This window comes from Mustela erminea, chromosome 2, assembly GCF_009829155.1.
Source record: "Mustela erminea isolate mMusErm1 chromosome 2, mMusErm1.Pri, whole genome shotgun sequence".
NCBI classification, from domain to species: Eukaryota; Metazoa; Chordata; class Mammalia; order Carnivora; family Mustelidae; genus Mustela; species Mustela erminea.
In genome coordinates, this window is record NC_045615.1 from 11409053 (window position 1) to 11423962 (window position 14910).

The 14910-nt window shown below is 36.1% G+C and overlaps 1 protein-coding gene and 1 long non-coding RNA gene across 8 annotated transcripts in view; one reads left to right on the forward strand and one right to left on the reverse strand.

The window, feature by feature from the left end:
* LOC116584231 overlaps nucleotides 1-6929 on the forward strand; it is a 108847-nt gene extending 101918 nt beyond the window's left edge. For 5 of the 6 annotated variants that reach the window (XR_004283103.1, XR_004283106.1, XR_004283104.1 and 2 more), the window contains one exon: nucleotides 5310-6929. This is a non-coding gene — a long non-coding RNA (uncharacterized LOC116584231). The remainder of the gene's footprint in view (nucleotides 1-5309) is intronic. The other variant, XR_004283107.1, reaches the window with a different exon arrangement.
* The window catches only part of GLRA3 (glycine receptor alpha 3), a 195591-nt gene that overhangs the window by 59574 nt on the left and 121107 nt on the right, over nucleotides 1-14910 (reverse strand). For both annotated transcript variants that reach the window (XM_032332238.1, XM_032332237.1), the window contains exon 5: nucleotides 7222-7304. In XM_032332238.1, coding sequence (XP_032188129.1) covers nucleotides 7222-7304 — 83 coding nt within the window. The remainder of the gene's footprint in view (nucleotides 1-7221; nucleotides 7305-14910) is intronic.

A 14910-nucleotide genomic window follows, 5' to 3' on the forward strand; every position in this document is an offset into this window, starting at 1 on the left:
TGAAACATAGAGACACAAAGTGAGAAAATGCTGTTGCAAAATGGTGCCTACAGACTAGCTTGATGTAGAGTTAACACCAACTGTCAATCTGTAAAAGACCCCATGATATCTGTGAGCACAAAAAAGCAAAATGCAGTAAAATGAGGTGTGTCTGTATATATGGGGACTCATTCTCTTCTTCAGCTGCAAAGGCATTCTTGGTGATGAGATTTAGCTTTTTTAGGTTAATCTAAGGGTAAAGTTTCAGTCTTACGGTGGCTATTTCATTTTGATTTTAAATGGCAGCTACTGAATCACTATGATAAACATATTTGAATTATAGCTAATACGTTTCTATTTATAATTATATAATTTTATATTATATATATATTAATTTATAATTTATAATTTATAATTAATTATTTAAAAAAGTAACCTTGGTTTCCCGATTTTTTTCCAAGTTCAGTGAAAGTGCTATATGAATGCTATACTCCCCAAGTAAAGTAGGTTAATAATATTTGAAAAACAGTCTCCATGAAACATATGTTAAAATGCCACAAAGAACTTTTCATTGTCTTTCTCTGTTTTATTCTTCCCATTTGTCCCTCAATTTTCCTTAAAATGATTTCATCTTCTTTGTCCTCTCTTCTGTTCTTTATTTTTGAGACTATCTTCAGAAATCTTTTAACTTCATGCCTCTAAGCAACCCTGCTAACCTTATTTCTCTATATATCCACAACCATTCCTTATTCTAGCTGTATTGTAAAACCCCAGTAATCTAAAAGAAATTTCTAGTGAAATCCAGTTTTACAAGAAACATAGCATATTTAAACAGAAGTCAGCTTCTGCATGACTTTCTCCATTAATCACCTACATTTTTCTAATTCATGTAACTGAAGCAACATTTAATCATTGGTATTAAGAGAAAAATTTAGAGAATCATCTTTATGCTTAATTCTTAGGCAAGTCATTGAAAAAGTCTTCAAAATGTTCTCTGTTTTCCCCATTACTGTCTCAGCTCTTTGAATTTCTCATTAATTTATGATGAAATTAGCTATCGGCAGTGTGGATTTCTCTTTATTCTCTTTTTCAAATAAAGCTTTTGCCTGAGGTTCTTTTCTAATGTCAGGTCAGTAGATAGAACTGGAAAAGATGGAGTGCTCAGGATTTTCCTTTATTGTTTTCAGTTTAGTATATTTACCATCATTTCCTTCCCTTCACTTCCTCCTCTTCACTCTGTAACTCTTATATGCAACATAATTTCTTTCTTCCTTAACGAGTTTCTTCAGAGGTGTCTCTAGGTTTTTGGACTTCCCAAAGTACCAATTTGGAGTTTTTATGTGATTCTTTAAATACTCTGTTTTTCCTTGTTGGTCTTCGTGAATCAAAGGCCTATCTCAGTAGTCTTTTTTTTTTTCCTCAAGATTTTATTTATTTATTTGATAAAGAGAGAGAGAGAGATCACAAATAGGCAGAGAGCCAGGCACAGAGAGAGGGGGAAGCAGGCTCCCTGCTGAGCAAAGGGCCCGATGTGGGACTCAATCCCAGGACCCCGAGATCATGACCTGAGCTGAAGGCAGAGGTTTAACCCACTGAGACACCCAGGTGTCTCTCAGTAGTTTTTAGTACAGAACACTGCTTTCTCTGGGTTTCAAGATTTTGAGAGTTAATGCCTTCAATGTCATTTAGTAAGCAGTTTTCCTTTATTTCTTCTTTAAACAAGAAGTCACTTATTATATGCTGTTGGTTTCCTGATCTATCTTTGTCTAGGAGTATGTTATAATTTATGTTAACACATAGTAATTTATAGTAATTTTGTGTTTTTATTAGTCATATTTCATTTTAGTGAGAGATCTCATCCCATCAGATGTTGATTTTTAGGAATTTATTAAAGCTTCCTTCGTGGCTTACTACATACTTTTTGTAATTGTTCTTGTATCCTGAAAACAAATCATGAGTTTTTTCTTTATCCATAAATTACTTTTGTTCTAGTATCTGTACCTGTACTATCAAGTAAATTAATGATTTATCTATTTTTTTAAATTGTAATTCTGCCTGATTTTTTGCTTTTATATACTTGGAAGTTATATAGAAGATATTTTTATAATTGTTATAGCTTATTTATATATTGTTTCTTTGTCAGCATTTTACTCAAACATTTGTGTCTCATAATTTTTTCTGTAATTTTTTTCCTCATATGAAATTATCATCCTTGATTTTTTAGACACATTTCTCTAATATGCATTTTTATGTCTTTTTCTCCCAAATATTTTTGCAAATTTTTTTTCTTTTTTCTTTTTTTTTAATTTATATATTTGAGAGAGAGAGAGAAAGAGTGAGAGGGGGAACACAGGCAGGAGGAGTGGGAGAGAGAGAAAGCAGGCTTCCTGCCAAGCTGGGTGCCTGATGTGGCACCCGATCCCTAGATCCTGGGATCATGATCTGAGCCAAAGGCAGAAACCTAATCAACTGAACACCCAGATGCCCCTACAAAATTTTTTTAAAAAGTGTTTAGCTAACAACATATTGTTGAGTCTTAATATTTGTTAACATCTAGTTGGAAATCTCCTTATTTTGCAATGTGAATTTAACCTTTGCTTTTATTTTGTTTTTGTTTTTGTTTTTAAGTTGTTTGTTTTGTTTTGTTTTAACATAGGGCTTGAACTCATGATCATAAGATTAAGCTCTAAGCTGAGATCAGCAGTTGACATTTAGCCGACTGAACCAGCCACGCACCCCACATTTATTGTAATTATGGTACTACTGAAAGCTGTTTTTGCTCTTTCTGTGCTTCCTATATACTATATTTTCATTTCTTTTATTTTTCTTTCCCATGTTCTACTTGATGAATCAATATTTTTTAATTCTGGTTTGAAAGTTAGTTACTCCATTTTTGTTCCTTTATGCTATCCTTAGCTCATACATGGTTTTGTTTTTGCATCCATTTCCATCACGACTTCTCTTCCCCTGGACTTTCCCTGCCCACCTTTTCCAAGTGACTTACTTCTTCCTACACTAGGAATTGTGTATCACCCAGGGTTTTAAGTCCAAGTTATGGATAGACACTTAGAGGTATGGGGTCATGGCTAGTTTAGACAAAATATACTTTTCTAAGTAATTTATTCACTCTTGGCATTGTTCTTGCCTTAATCATTCTTCTCTTTGTACCAACAATATCCATTAACATCTACTTATCACTTTTAATGCAAATCTCATGACGAACTCCTCAACTGGTCCTCCAACTTCTTCTTCTTCTTTTTTTTTTAAGATTTTATTTATTTATTTGACAGAGAGAGAGAGAGAGAGAAAGAGGAAGAGAGAGCAAAAGCAAGGAGAGTGGCAGGCACAGGGAGAGGGAGAAACAGGCTCCGCATTGAGCAGAGAGCCCTACCTAGAACTGGATTCTAGGACCCTGGTATCATGACCTGAGCCAAAGGTAGAGGCTTAACCAACAGAGCCACCCAGGTGCCCCTCAAGTCCTTAAAACCAGGGACTTTTGTGCTTTAAGTATTGTGTGTCACCCAAGATATCAAGTGAAGTATATTAGATACTTGAGAGATATTTTTCAGTTGATTCTTAGATGAATAAAGATCCATCAGGTCACTTGAATAGTCCTGACCATTGACAGACATCATGGAACATTCATTGAACTTAAGAAAGTTAGATCTTGGGCACCTGGGTGGCTCAGCCTCTGCCTTCAGCTCAGGTCATGATCTCAGGATCCTGGAACCGAGTCCTGCATCCGGCTCTCTGCTCGGCGGGGAGCCTGCTTCCTCCTCTCTCTGCCTGCCTCTCTGCCTACTTGTGAACTCTGTCTGTCAAATAAATAAATAAATTCTTAAAAAAAAAAAAAGAAAAGAAAGTTGGGTACTGACAGGCCTTTGCCTTTAAATTATGTGCCTTTATTGCTTGTTTTCTGCACCTCTCAAACCAATTTGTTTCCTTTTTTCCTTTTGCAGTCAGCTCTCAATCAAGGCACAAGGTTCCTTACAGCTCTTGCTTTCTAGCAAGTTAACTTGTTTTCCAGCAGGTTAACTTTCATTTTAAGCCATTATAGAAAGAAAGAAAGACAGAAAGAAAGAAAGAGAGGGAGGGAGGGAAGGAAAGAAAGAAGCACGAGAGAGAGGAAGGAAGGAAGGGAGAGAGAGAGAAAGGTGATCTAAAAGAGTTTACAAAAAAATACCTGGAAAAATTTGACTTCAGCAGCTTCTACAGCAACAAGATTTTCTTAGCATCTGCTGAAGATGTTTGATAAACAGTATCTCTATTGTGAGCTCAATTAATTTTTAATAAGAGAGCAGAAAGTGTATAATGACGGAAATATATGAAAGGGATGGGTGAGGCAATCTAGTCACTCCTTACATAAGAAAATAAGAAAGAAGACTGAGGAGGCAAGAGGCCCTGCTTTTCCATGTTGAGTTTTTGATTAATTTGGAAATGTTCTGGGAAAGGCAGAAACAGCGAAAGGTCTTGTTATGTCAGCCTTTCGTTCTGTAAAATAACGCAGTATGTTTTCCTTATTCTAGAAAGGAAGCCCAGTGACCCAGTTATCCCGCAGGCACTCTCCTCTTTCGCATCCTTCTTTAGTAACTAACATTCGTGGAGTAATAGATTTTACTCACACTCCCACTTCCTCATCATGCACTTAAAATTTTTTTTGGAGGACTTCAGATTTGACCCTCATTGTTCTAATCACATTTGTCTTTGCTATCAATAACAATGGCTCTTTATTCAATTACCTTTAAATTTTTTTTTTTTTTTTTTGGTAGCATTTGATACTGTTAAACAGACCACAGCACTTTCTTTTGAGGTTGAGTGATACTGATTTTAATTTGCTATCTATGACCATCCCTTGACTGGAAATCCTTCCAACAATCCCTAAATGAAGGCATTTCTAAAGGGTCTGTTCTTTGTTTCCCTCTATATTCTCTCCTTCAGAAATGTTATCTTATTATTTGAACCCCTTTCTTTATGGCTTTTAAGAGTGTATCCCCAGGTCTAAACCTTCCTTTTGTTTTTTACCTAAATTCCCCAAAATGTGAATATATTAAGATAAGATTTATCAATATTCCCTTCCACGTTTACTTCTCATCCTATGTTTTCTTCCTCTGTTAATGTTTCCAGTATGATTCAATTTACCTAAGCTCTGAACTCATCAGCTCCCAGAGACTTCACATCCATTTTGTATTTAGCAAATAAAGTACGGTAGACTTTGCCACCTTAAAGTATGTCCCTTTAGCATAAGGATTATTTTGAACTAAAGGTACTTGAAAAAACAGTAGATATTAGAAGGGCATTTTAACCTCCCTTTTTTTTCTTCCTGAAAACAGGAGTGTTCCCTGTACTAGGAAAAGAGAAACATCTTCAATGGGGAATTGAAGCCAAAGAATTTGGTACAGACCACATTAAGATAATTCTTGATCTGCCTTTAGCTTCTCTGCCTAGTTTAGCTACCTTTTCGTAATTGCCTCTCTTTGTTCAACCTGGTATAAGAACATTTAGGTTTTGCCAATTCTCAGAATCTTCATTTCATTATGAGGGATCCCATGTTACATAAATCTTCCATTAAATACATTTGTATCCTTTTCTCCTGTTAATCTGTTTTATGCCTGTTTAATTCCCAAGCCCCACTGAAAAAGGGTAAGAGGGTGAAGATAAAATTTTGCCTCCCCTATGGTATCAACCTCTACTGTTTCTACCCTCTACATCATTCCTCTTTGTCCCTAATCCTATTCTTTGTTTTGGAATATTATGAAACCTTCTTAAATAATCTTTGTTCATTTGACTGAAAGAATCTTTAAAGATTCATTTTCTTGCTCCTAAATCTTGAACAACTCCTTCCTGCCTATTAGATAATATCCACCATGCCTGGTTTAGTAATGAGGGCAACAGTTTGTCTTCAACTATTTTGTACATGATTTTCTTTCTTGACACCCTTCTATGTTATGTACCCAATTTTGCAACCAAGATACAGAACCAGCCCATCCTCAAAATGCTTTCATGGTAGGGCTCCAAAAAAAAAAACAAACAAAAAACAAAAAACAAAACAACAACAAAACAAAACAAAAAATCTCCGCAGCTGGGAATCTTCTTTTTGCTCCTCTCCACTTATATTTCTAAATAGTTCCCCTAACTAAAACGACATTATTTTATTTTCCTTTCATTTGCTCAGTACTTTATTCATGTGTTTGCTTCACACTTAAGAACTACTCGTAAAAGTCATGCAGTTAAATTTAACAAGAAGGAGTTACTATCAGAGTAAGAGAATTTCCACTTCTTACTTGAAGAGAAACCAAATGGAGAGGCGTGCCGCATTCCCCCATGAAGTAGGCTCGCCATCTAGCGACAGCTCCTCCACACTACAAACCTTGCCTGGAGACCTGAGACTCTGAAGACTTCACCTTCCAGTTTTCCTCAAGGAATATGATAAACAGACGCTTTTTCCTCCGATATAGCACAGAACCACAAGAAAAAGACTGCATAATGCTTACATTTTTATGTTGTTAAACGCTGAAAACCAATTAAGTTTGGGTCGATTCTACAGATAAGTTCAAAGAAACAGAAAGACGTGAAATGTTTGTGTTAACCTTAATCAGTGATGCGGATAGATCCACTCTGAAAGACGAGGAGTTTAAAGGAATGCTTGTAAGCTTGGATAAATCTCTGATAAAGTGTAAGAAATTTCTCTTCTCCTGAGATAACGCGTATAACATACCCAGCAGAGTACGCTCTGAATAAACTTTAGCAAAATGGCTCAAAGGAGGCATAAGCTTCGGAACCAGAGGATTTGTTGTCCCCACCTCCATAAATTGGAGCACAACACTCAAGCACTCAAAATGACCATTTTGACATGTGGAAACATGGGGACAGCCATATCTTTTCTGTGAATATTAAACATAGCATATACAAAATGCTTAGTCTCTAACAGGTACCCTATTTTAAAAATGGCGGTTTGTTTTTAATGATTATTTTCTTTTTTATCTCTGACAATTTGTATAGAGATATAAAGCTGTCTGTCAAGCCTAAAAACTGTTATTCCTAGGCCCTCAGTTTATTTATCATAGTATTGACAGCATGTACTGAAAGAGATTACTTTCATTATGTGGTGACAGAGAACATGCCTGCTTAGTAAATATCTGACAAAAACAGTTACAAAATTCTAAATTATCTACATAATCCATTAAAATTTGTATTGACTACTTTTTTCAAAGTATTCAGAAAAAGCAAGTTGTCTGTACTTACAACTTTCCAGTTGCATTATACATGTTTGTACATCCATTGGAAAATTCTTGAGATCCATTGGACAAGAAAGCGTTAATGTCAGCCTGAAAAAGTTCAAAGTAATTATTTTTAAAAGTAATTTATGATGTCATATTAATAATCTGTTGTTCAGGGTACAACTGGGAAACAAGCTTTGGTTAGTGACTAAGAACTTTTCAAATAAAATTTGCTCCAGCTCGGGTATGTTATTTACTATGAAAAAGCTGTACCTTTATATATAAATCTGTTTTTCAGGGAGGAGAAAGGCTGTATATTTAAGCATCCCATCATATTTAATTGTTTTGCTCAATCATTCACTCCTTTATAGAGGACTGTAAGTGTCTACAAAAGGTCTGTATTTCCAGAAAAGACCCTCACACAGAAATCTGAGAGTGGGTTCCATAAAATTAATACCAAATGCCAAAGGGCAGAGTTCCCCAAGATCACATGTACAGCACATTGGAGGAGGCAAGTATATCCAGGGGATTGAAAAAGTGGGGTACAAGAAACAATCCTATGTGACAACTTTCAGTCATTTTTGAAACAGTGACGAAGTTGTCAGTGAATAACCAGCAGTAATAGCAGAGGAAAAAAAAAAAAAACTTAAGTCTCGAGGACTTGAAAATTCTAGCTGTTAGACTGGGATCCTCTGCTCCAGGACTAGAACATTTCACCAGATTTTACCAGGGTCGAGCCCTCTAGAATCTGTGTGACATAATCCTGAGCTCACCAAACAAACTCTAATTTGGCTCCCACAAAGTGGGATGACCTAGATGGTGTAGTATTATGTGTTGACATTCCAGATAATTCATAACTCGTGAAAGTACACATTTTTTATTGGGAAAGATGATCTTGAAAGATTAGCAAGAATTTTTAGTTTTTGGACCTGAGAAAAAGAGGCCCAGTTCCAAACAAACCCAAGTTTATTCAAATAACATTCTTATGGGAGAACTCTCTAGCCATCCCCTCTGTTTAAAGTATTCCCACTGGGGGCGCCTGGGTGGCTCAGTGAGTTAAAACCTCTGCCTTCAGCTCGGGTGGTGATTCCAGGGTCATGGGATTGAGCCCTGCGGCGGGCTCTCCAGGGCTCTCTGCTCGGTGGGGAGCCTGCTTCTTCCCCTCTCTCTGCCCGCCTCTCTGCCTACTTGTAATCTCTGTCAAATAAATAAGTAAAATCTTGAAAAAAAAAAAAAGTTTAAAGTATTCCCATTGAAATTCAGCATATCAGTGGGCACCTGAGGTGGTTTTTTTCTAACCTAAACTAAAATGTGACCATAGATAAATTACTTCACTTCACTATATTTCAGGGTTCTCATCTCCAAAATGAAAGTAATTGTAGTACTTGCTCTGAAGAAACATTGTGAACAGTACATGAGTTAATACACATAAAATGTTTAGGCAAGTATCTGACACATAGTAAACACTCAATAAATATTAGCCATTAAGGATTACTAGTATTCTGCCACTTCCAGACTCCTCCATCTTCCCCATCCCTAAATTACATAGGAAGAGCACAAAGATGACTCAATTAAGTCACATATAAAGTCGGGGCGCCCGGGGGCTCAATTGGTTAAGCACTGGACTCTTGGCGTTTGTTCATGTCATGGTCTCATGGATAGTGGGATCCAGCCCGCTGGATCTCCCTTGCACCTGCCCCCACCCATGCTCTCTCTCTCCCTCTCTCTCTAAAATGAATAAATAAATGTTTATTTTTTTTAATCACATATAAAACCTCTTTAAGCTTTAACAAAAAATAATCATCAGCACTATCAAATGTAACCACATTTTCCAAAATGGCATTTTTCATGTAGACCATAGACAAAGTTATAATAATGCATGTTCTATGGTGAATGCTCTTGGTGAGGCCTCATTCACATGATTTGAGATATATAAACAGACAGACATGTGAAGCCGCTGAATTTTTTAGAGTCCCAGGAGGATCATTTGACAATTCCTTCAAGTCAGAGTCCATAACACACTAAAATAATTCATATGGTTCATTCTTAAAGAGCAATTTCTTGTGATTCAGCTAGGTTAAGTGATCCTGTGAGTACAATCCTGTAGATTTACAAAGTTCTCCTCTGGAAAAAGGCAACTGTAAAATGAGGTGGACACAATGTTCTCTGTCTTGTGAAAGGGTTCATTAGAAGTGTATGCACAAGTATATTTTGAACATAGGCACATTAATTTTCCAAACATCCAAGGCTCTCAGGACAGCCAGTTTCAAATGTTGGCTTGGAGAATTAACTCTGTGACCTTTTGTATGGAAGCGAATAGCGTTCTCAGAATCTTTTCCAAGCTCTCACCATGCATGTGATGTCAAATTCATATCCTGACTATTTTTTTGGCACAAAATGAGAGACATTACATAATTCTTTAAAAGAGAAAGGCTTGAAAGGAATTATTTGGCAAAGAAAATCACTGTTTGTAGAACTTCTGTCATAAATCATATCCTAAAAAACATCTGTTTATTGACATTCTATCGTTTAAAGTGTTGTACAATTACCTCTTCAACAACATATGGGTGAAAAAATACTTGTCAACCTGATGGGTGTGAACTAAATTTCTTCATCAAAACATTATATATAAATTAAAGATATGCTCTGACCACATCAAAAGAAAACTAAATCAAAAGGCAATTAATCACATTCTACTGTTTTGGAAATGAGTATCTTCTTGTGTAAGCAAGGACACTAAGTTCTCTTTCTGAGACAAGACACATAAACAGGATATGGTGTTCTTTATTTTCTCTTAAAAAGTCTTGGCTTGGCTTAGTGAAGTAGTAATGTTAAAATAGATGACTATAATCTATGACAAACAGTTGACCTGATTAAAATGGAGGTATTGTCCATTTTTTAAAAGATTTTGTTTATTTATTTGAGAGAGAGAGAGCACTAGCAGGGGGAGAAGGAGGCAGAGGAAGAAAGAGAAGCTGGGGATATAGAGATATGGTGCTGGATCCCAGGACCCTGGGATCGTGAACTGAGTGGAAGGCAGACGCTTAAATGAGTGAGCCACGCAGGTTCCCCAGTATTGCCCATTTTTGAACAAGCAACGCCTAGAGTATGGTGTCTATCTCAATCATTAAGTATATATATTTAAATAAAAAAAACTTTCTGACTCTATTTTTGCCTCTTTATGAAACTGAAAAATATCTTTATTAGTTCCTAATATTTCTAAGTTTAATGCAATAAGAAAAATTACCTCTCTCCTCTTTTTTTAAAGATTCATTTATTTATCTGAGAGAGAGAGAGAAAAAGCATGAGTGAGAGGGGCAGAGAGAATCTCCAGCAGACCCTGTGCTCACTGCAGAGCCCAACATAGGGCTCTATCCCATGGCCCTGAGATCATGACCTGGGTCAAAACCAGAATTGTTCAGTCAACCAACTCTGCCACCCAGGACCCTGAACAATAACCTCTTGATTAATTTTCAGCTTTGCAATATTATCTGTAATATCATAATAGGGGTAATACATCTACTGAATTTACTATGTAGTAGACACTATTTAAATACTTTACAATTTCTCAACTTACTTCCCTACAACAAATTTACAAGACAAGTAAACAGTATTACCTTATTTTCTAAATGAGGAAACTAAAAGGTCAACTTCAGTGGCATTACAAAAAAGAGATTAATAGGGTTGAATTTGCAAATCTGGGAGCCCAACTCTAAATTCTACACCCTTAACCATTAAGTATACTGTCTTTCAAAGGCATTGAAAGATTTTTCATGAGAATGGGCTTTTTAATGAAATGATTCTTCCAATTTTATATTTATATAACACAAGAAATGACATATTTCATTGAGTAGTATTACATTTAAACCAAAAGGTGCATAAATGATTCTTCCTCCAAAATCAGTGAAATGGAGTTAAACTTTAGAAAATATAAGGAGATTCCCCATGGATTTTATATATTTACTTGAGTGATTTGGTATTTCATTATGATTCTATAAAGATCAAAAAACTCTCAGGAGAGATTAGATTGCTGGAGCACTAGAAGGGAGATTGTAACTAAAGTTCTAATCTGGAATTTTGTTGAAATCTGATTTTAGAGATGATTTTAAAGCTTGTCAACCCATCACCACTGGAAACTTTGTGTTGTTGATGGATGGTTCCTTCAGGAAGCTTCTGTAAGCTAAGGACCTCTTCAGAAAATATGCATAATCACAGACATGCAAAATTCTCCTCACAACATCTATTTTGTGGTATTATAAATTGATTGCCCTTGAATAAACAACACCTTAAAAAGCATCTGTTGATAAGTTTGCTTTATCTATTAAAAATTTATGTTCCAAAAATAAATACACATTATATAAGTAAGTCTAAATTTTTTTCACAACTGAATTTCAAAGAAAGAGTGATTATATTTACTTTAAATAAAAGTTGAAATTGTGTTATGATCTTTGACAAGTTGCTGTGCATAGCATTTTTGATCTAAAATTTCTTCCTGTTATTTGATTTTTAATATGATAATCCTACCATAATATAAGCAGTAAAGTTGGATGTGTGTTAGTATGTATTAGTAGTATTAGAAAGTAAGAAGTAGATAATACTTTTTAAAATATTTTATTTATGTATTTGACAGACAGAGATCACAAGTAGGCAGAGAGGCAGGCAGAGAGAGAGGAGGAAGCAGGCTCCCTGCAGAGCAGAAAGCCTGATGCGATGCAGGGCTCAATCCCAGGACCCTGATATCATGACCTGAGCCGAAGGCAGAGGCCTAACCTACTGAGTCACCCAGGAGCACCAATAGTAGATAATATTTAACTGCTTCCATTATCTCATGATGAGGATTTTGCCATCTCCCTTTTATAAGTGACAAAACAGAAACTTACATTAATAACTTACAAGTGTCCATATAGTGCTACTTTATAGATTCTGGAAAATACCAGCACTTATACTTTTTTGGGTTTTTTTGTTTTGCTTTGCTTTATTTTGTTTTAAGGGAAGACACAAATAACAACTTTACTCTCTGTTGTATGCCTGGCACTATGCTACATGCTTTACATACATTATTTCAGGCTCAAGGTCATTATTACCATGCATATAAGAAAAATGAGCCTTTCCCCCACAAACGTGCCCCAAATCACAGCTGGTAAGTCATAGAGCCTGGATATGGTTTGGGAGAGACAGTCATTTATGGGTCTCTGTGCGTTTTGGTACTCCTACCTCTTGCTGGGTGTACCAAGACTGTAAGGCCCAGACTATTCTTTTACCTGAGCCATTTTTCCAGGTTGTTTATACAGCTGCTAATTTTGAGAGGTGAGATAATGTTGTCCTTCTGGACAAAGAGGAGGCTTTCTTACTGCTTATAATAAAGGCAGTGGATTCCCCAAACTCAGTGTTCCACAGTTGGGACACAGACACACAGTGTGTGTTACCCTGATCCAGTGCTCCAGTGAAACTTGAGGGCAAAAGAGAAATTAGGTCAATTCACTGATGCTCATGTTGCTTGTGGTAAATAATATATTCCTTTATCTCTGACACAGAGTCTTGTGTCTTCTTATGAGAAGCTCATAAACAATTAGCTTGTTTAAAAGTAACAAGCTAATTTTATAAGTAAGGTAAAACCAAATCCCAACTCGGAACATCTAGAAGGTATGTGTCTGGCTCCAGAGCCCTCCCTCGAAAAGGACTTTATTTAAAAATTTATCAGTACAATTCATGGATATCATTTAGAAGTTCAAACACACACACACACACACAAAAAGTTCAAACACAAAAAAAACTGAGAATAAACTCTGGAAGCAAACAAAACAAAACAAAACAAAAACTGAGGCTAGAAGTTAAAACACTATAGAAAGCATTAAAAAACAAACAAACAAACAAAAAACCACAGTGTATTTTTGCCCTCTCCATCCTGCCCTCAGTTAAATTCTAGCTCCCTGGTGGCAGCCTCTCTTTAGACACTTGTCAATGATTTATAGTCCTACATCTCAATTGCTATTCTATTATGCTTGATTTTTTAAGTTTGTGAAATTGTCTATTATTTCTAACAAGGAAAAAATGTCTTTTATACCACACTTTGTGTACTTAATTCTCCCATAATACTCAAAATTTAGTTACACAAATATTTATGGTTAAATTAATAGTCAGTGTTTACATGTTATGAATAATTAATTACTATTCACTGTTAAGCATAGTTGTTTGCTATAATTATAACTCTCATGTAACATTTTGTTTTCCCTAGTACTAATAATTGTCTCATTTCAATAATCAACAAATTCCCTATCAGAGCTACAAATTCAACAAACCCTCTATCAGAGCTACAGTGTCGCTTTCAATAGCCATTGCAGCAAGCAAACTATCAATTCCTTGTTTTTCATGGAAATCTCTGTTTTTCCTCTTTTTTCTTTCTAATCAGATATTAAACCTCTGTGTTGATGTGCTGATTTTCACATTCTTTCTCCTTGTAGTGAGTACGAACCTTTAATAAATAAAGTGTAATAAATAAATGAATAAATAAATAAATAATATGTAGTGAGTGCAAACCCCTACTAAATGAAAAACAGGAACAAAATGTAAACTAACCACATAGCAAGTAAGCCTAGACCATATGCGTGTAGTGATAAGATTAGCGCGGAGTAACAAGTTGTAAATATTTTTTTGTGCGAAATATCGTAGACCAAAACATGTTTACGATGTGTGTATGTTTTTGGTGTGTAAGCATAAGAAAAATAAGTGATGTGATATGTTTACGAAGGAGACTTAGCACAGTATATAAAGAGGCATCAGGTGGGACTGAAGTGAAGCGAGTTCCCTGTCGGGAGGACATCATCGCCGGTGCTACCAATGCCCCGACAGTTTCGTTGCCCACCACTCGCTGGTTCTCAGTCTCAACTTCTGCGGTGACCTCTCTGTCTAGATTGTGAGGCGAGGTCTCCTTCTCCGTGACGTCAGCGGACCGTGACCAGACCACGATGGTGGTGCCGACCTCCTCCCAATAAAGATCAAGTGAGTTACATCATATCCATCTCTCTATCTCTTCTTTACACGTTGCGACCTCCTGGCGGGACGCAGGGGTTTTGCTCGCGACACTCCTCTATTTCTTTGTATCTTGATTCTACTTTTTGGGAGATATCTTCACTTCATCTGATTCTTTTTCTCACTTTGCTTTATTCTTTGCTCCTGTTATGCTCTGAATGATTCCTTTTATTCCTTTCTTATTTCATGCGTGTAGTTATCTCATCTTTCCAGGGATTTTTTTTTTTTTAATGGTCTCTTCTGCTCTCTGTATTTTCTCGAGTCAATCCTTTTCTATTTCTTTAATTTTCTCCTCTTTTCTCTTTATTTCCTCTTTGTGTTTCTTTTGGCCTCTGCTTTTTTCTTTCTTTTTTAAGATTTTATGTACTCACTTGAGAAAGAAAGAGTGACAGAGAGGGGGTAAGCAGGGGGAGAGGCAGAGGGAGAGAGAGAAGCGGACTCCCTGTTGAGCTGGGAACCTAACATAAGGCTCAATCTCAAGACCCTGGGATCATGATCTGAGCAGAAGGCAGATGCTTAGCTATCTGAGCCACCCAAGCATTCCATGGTCTCTGCTTCTTTTTTGATCATTACTATTATAGAATGTTCTCAAATGTCTGTTTTTATTTAAAAATAAGGTAAGAAAAACCATTTGGAACTCAGTTAGTAGCAGATGGTTCACTGAGTAATGGGCTTAACAGTAGAA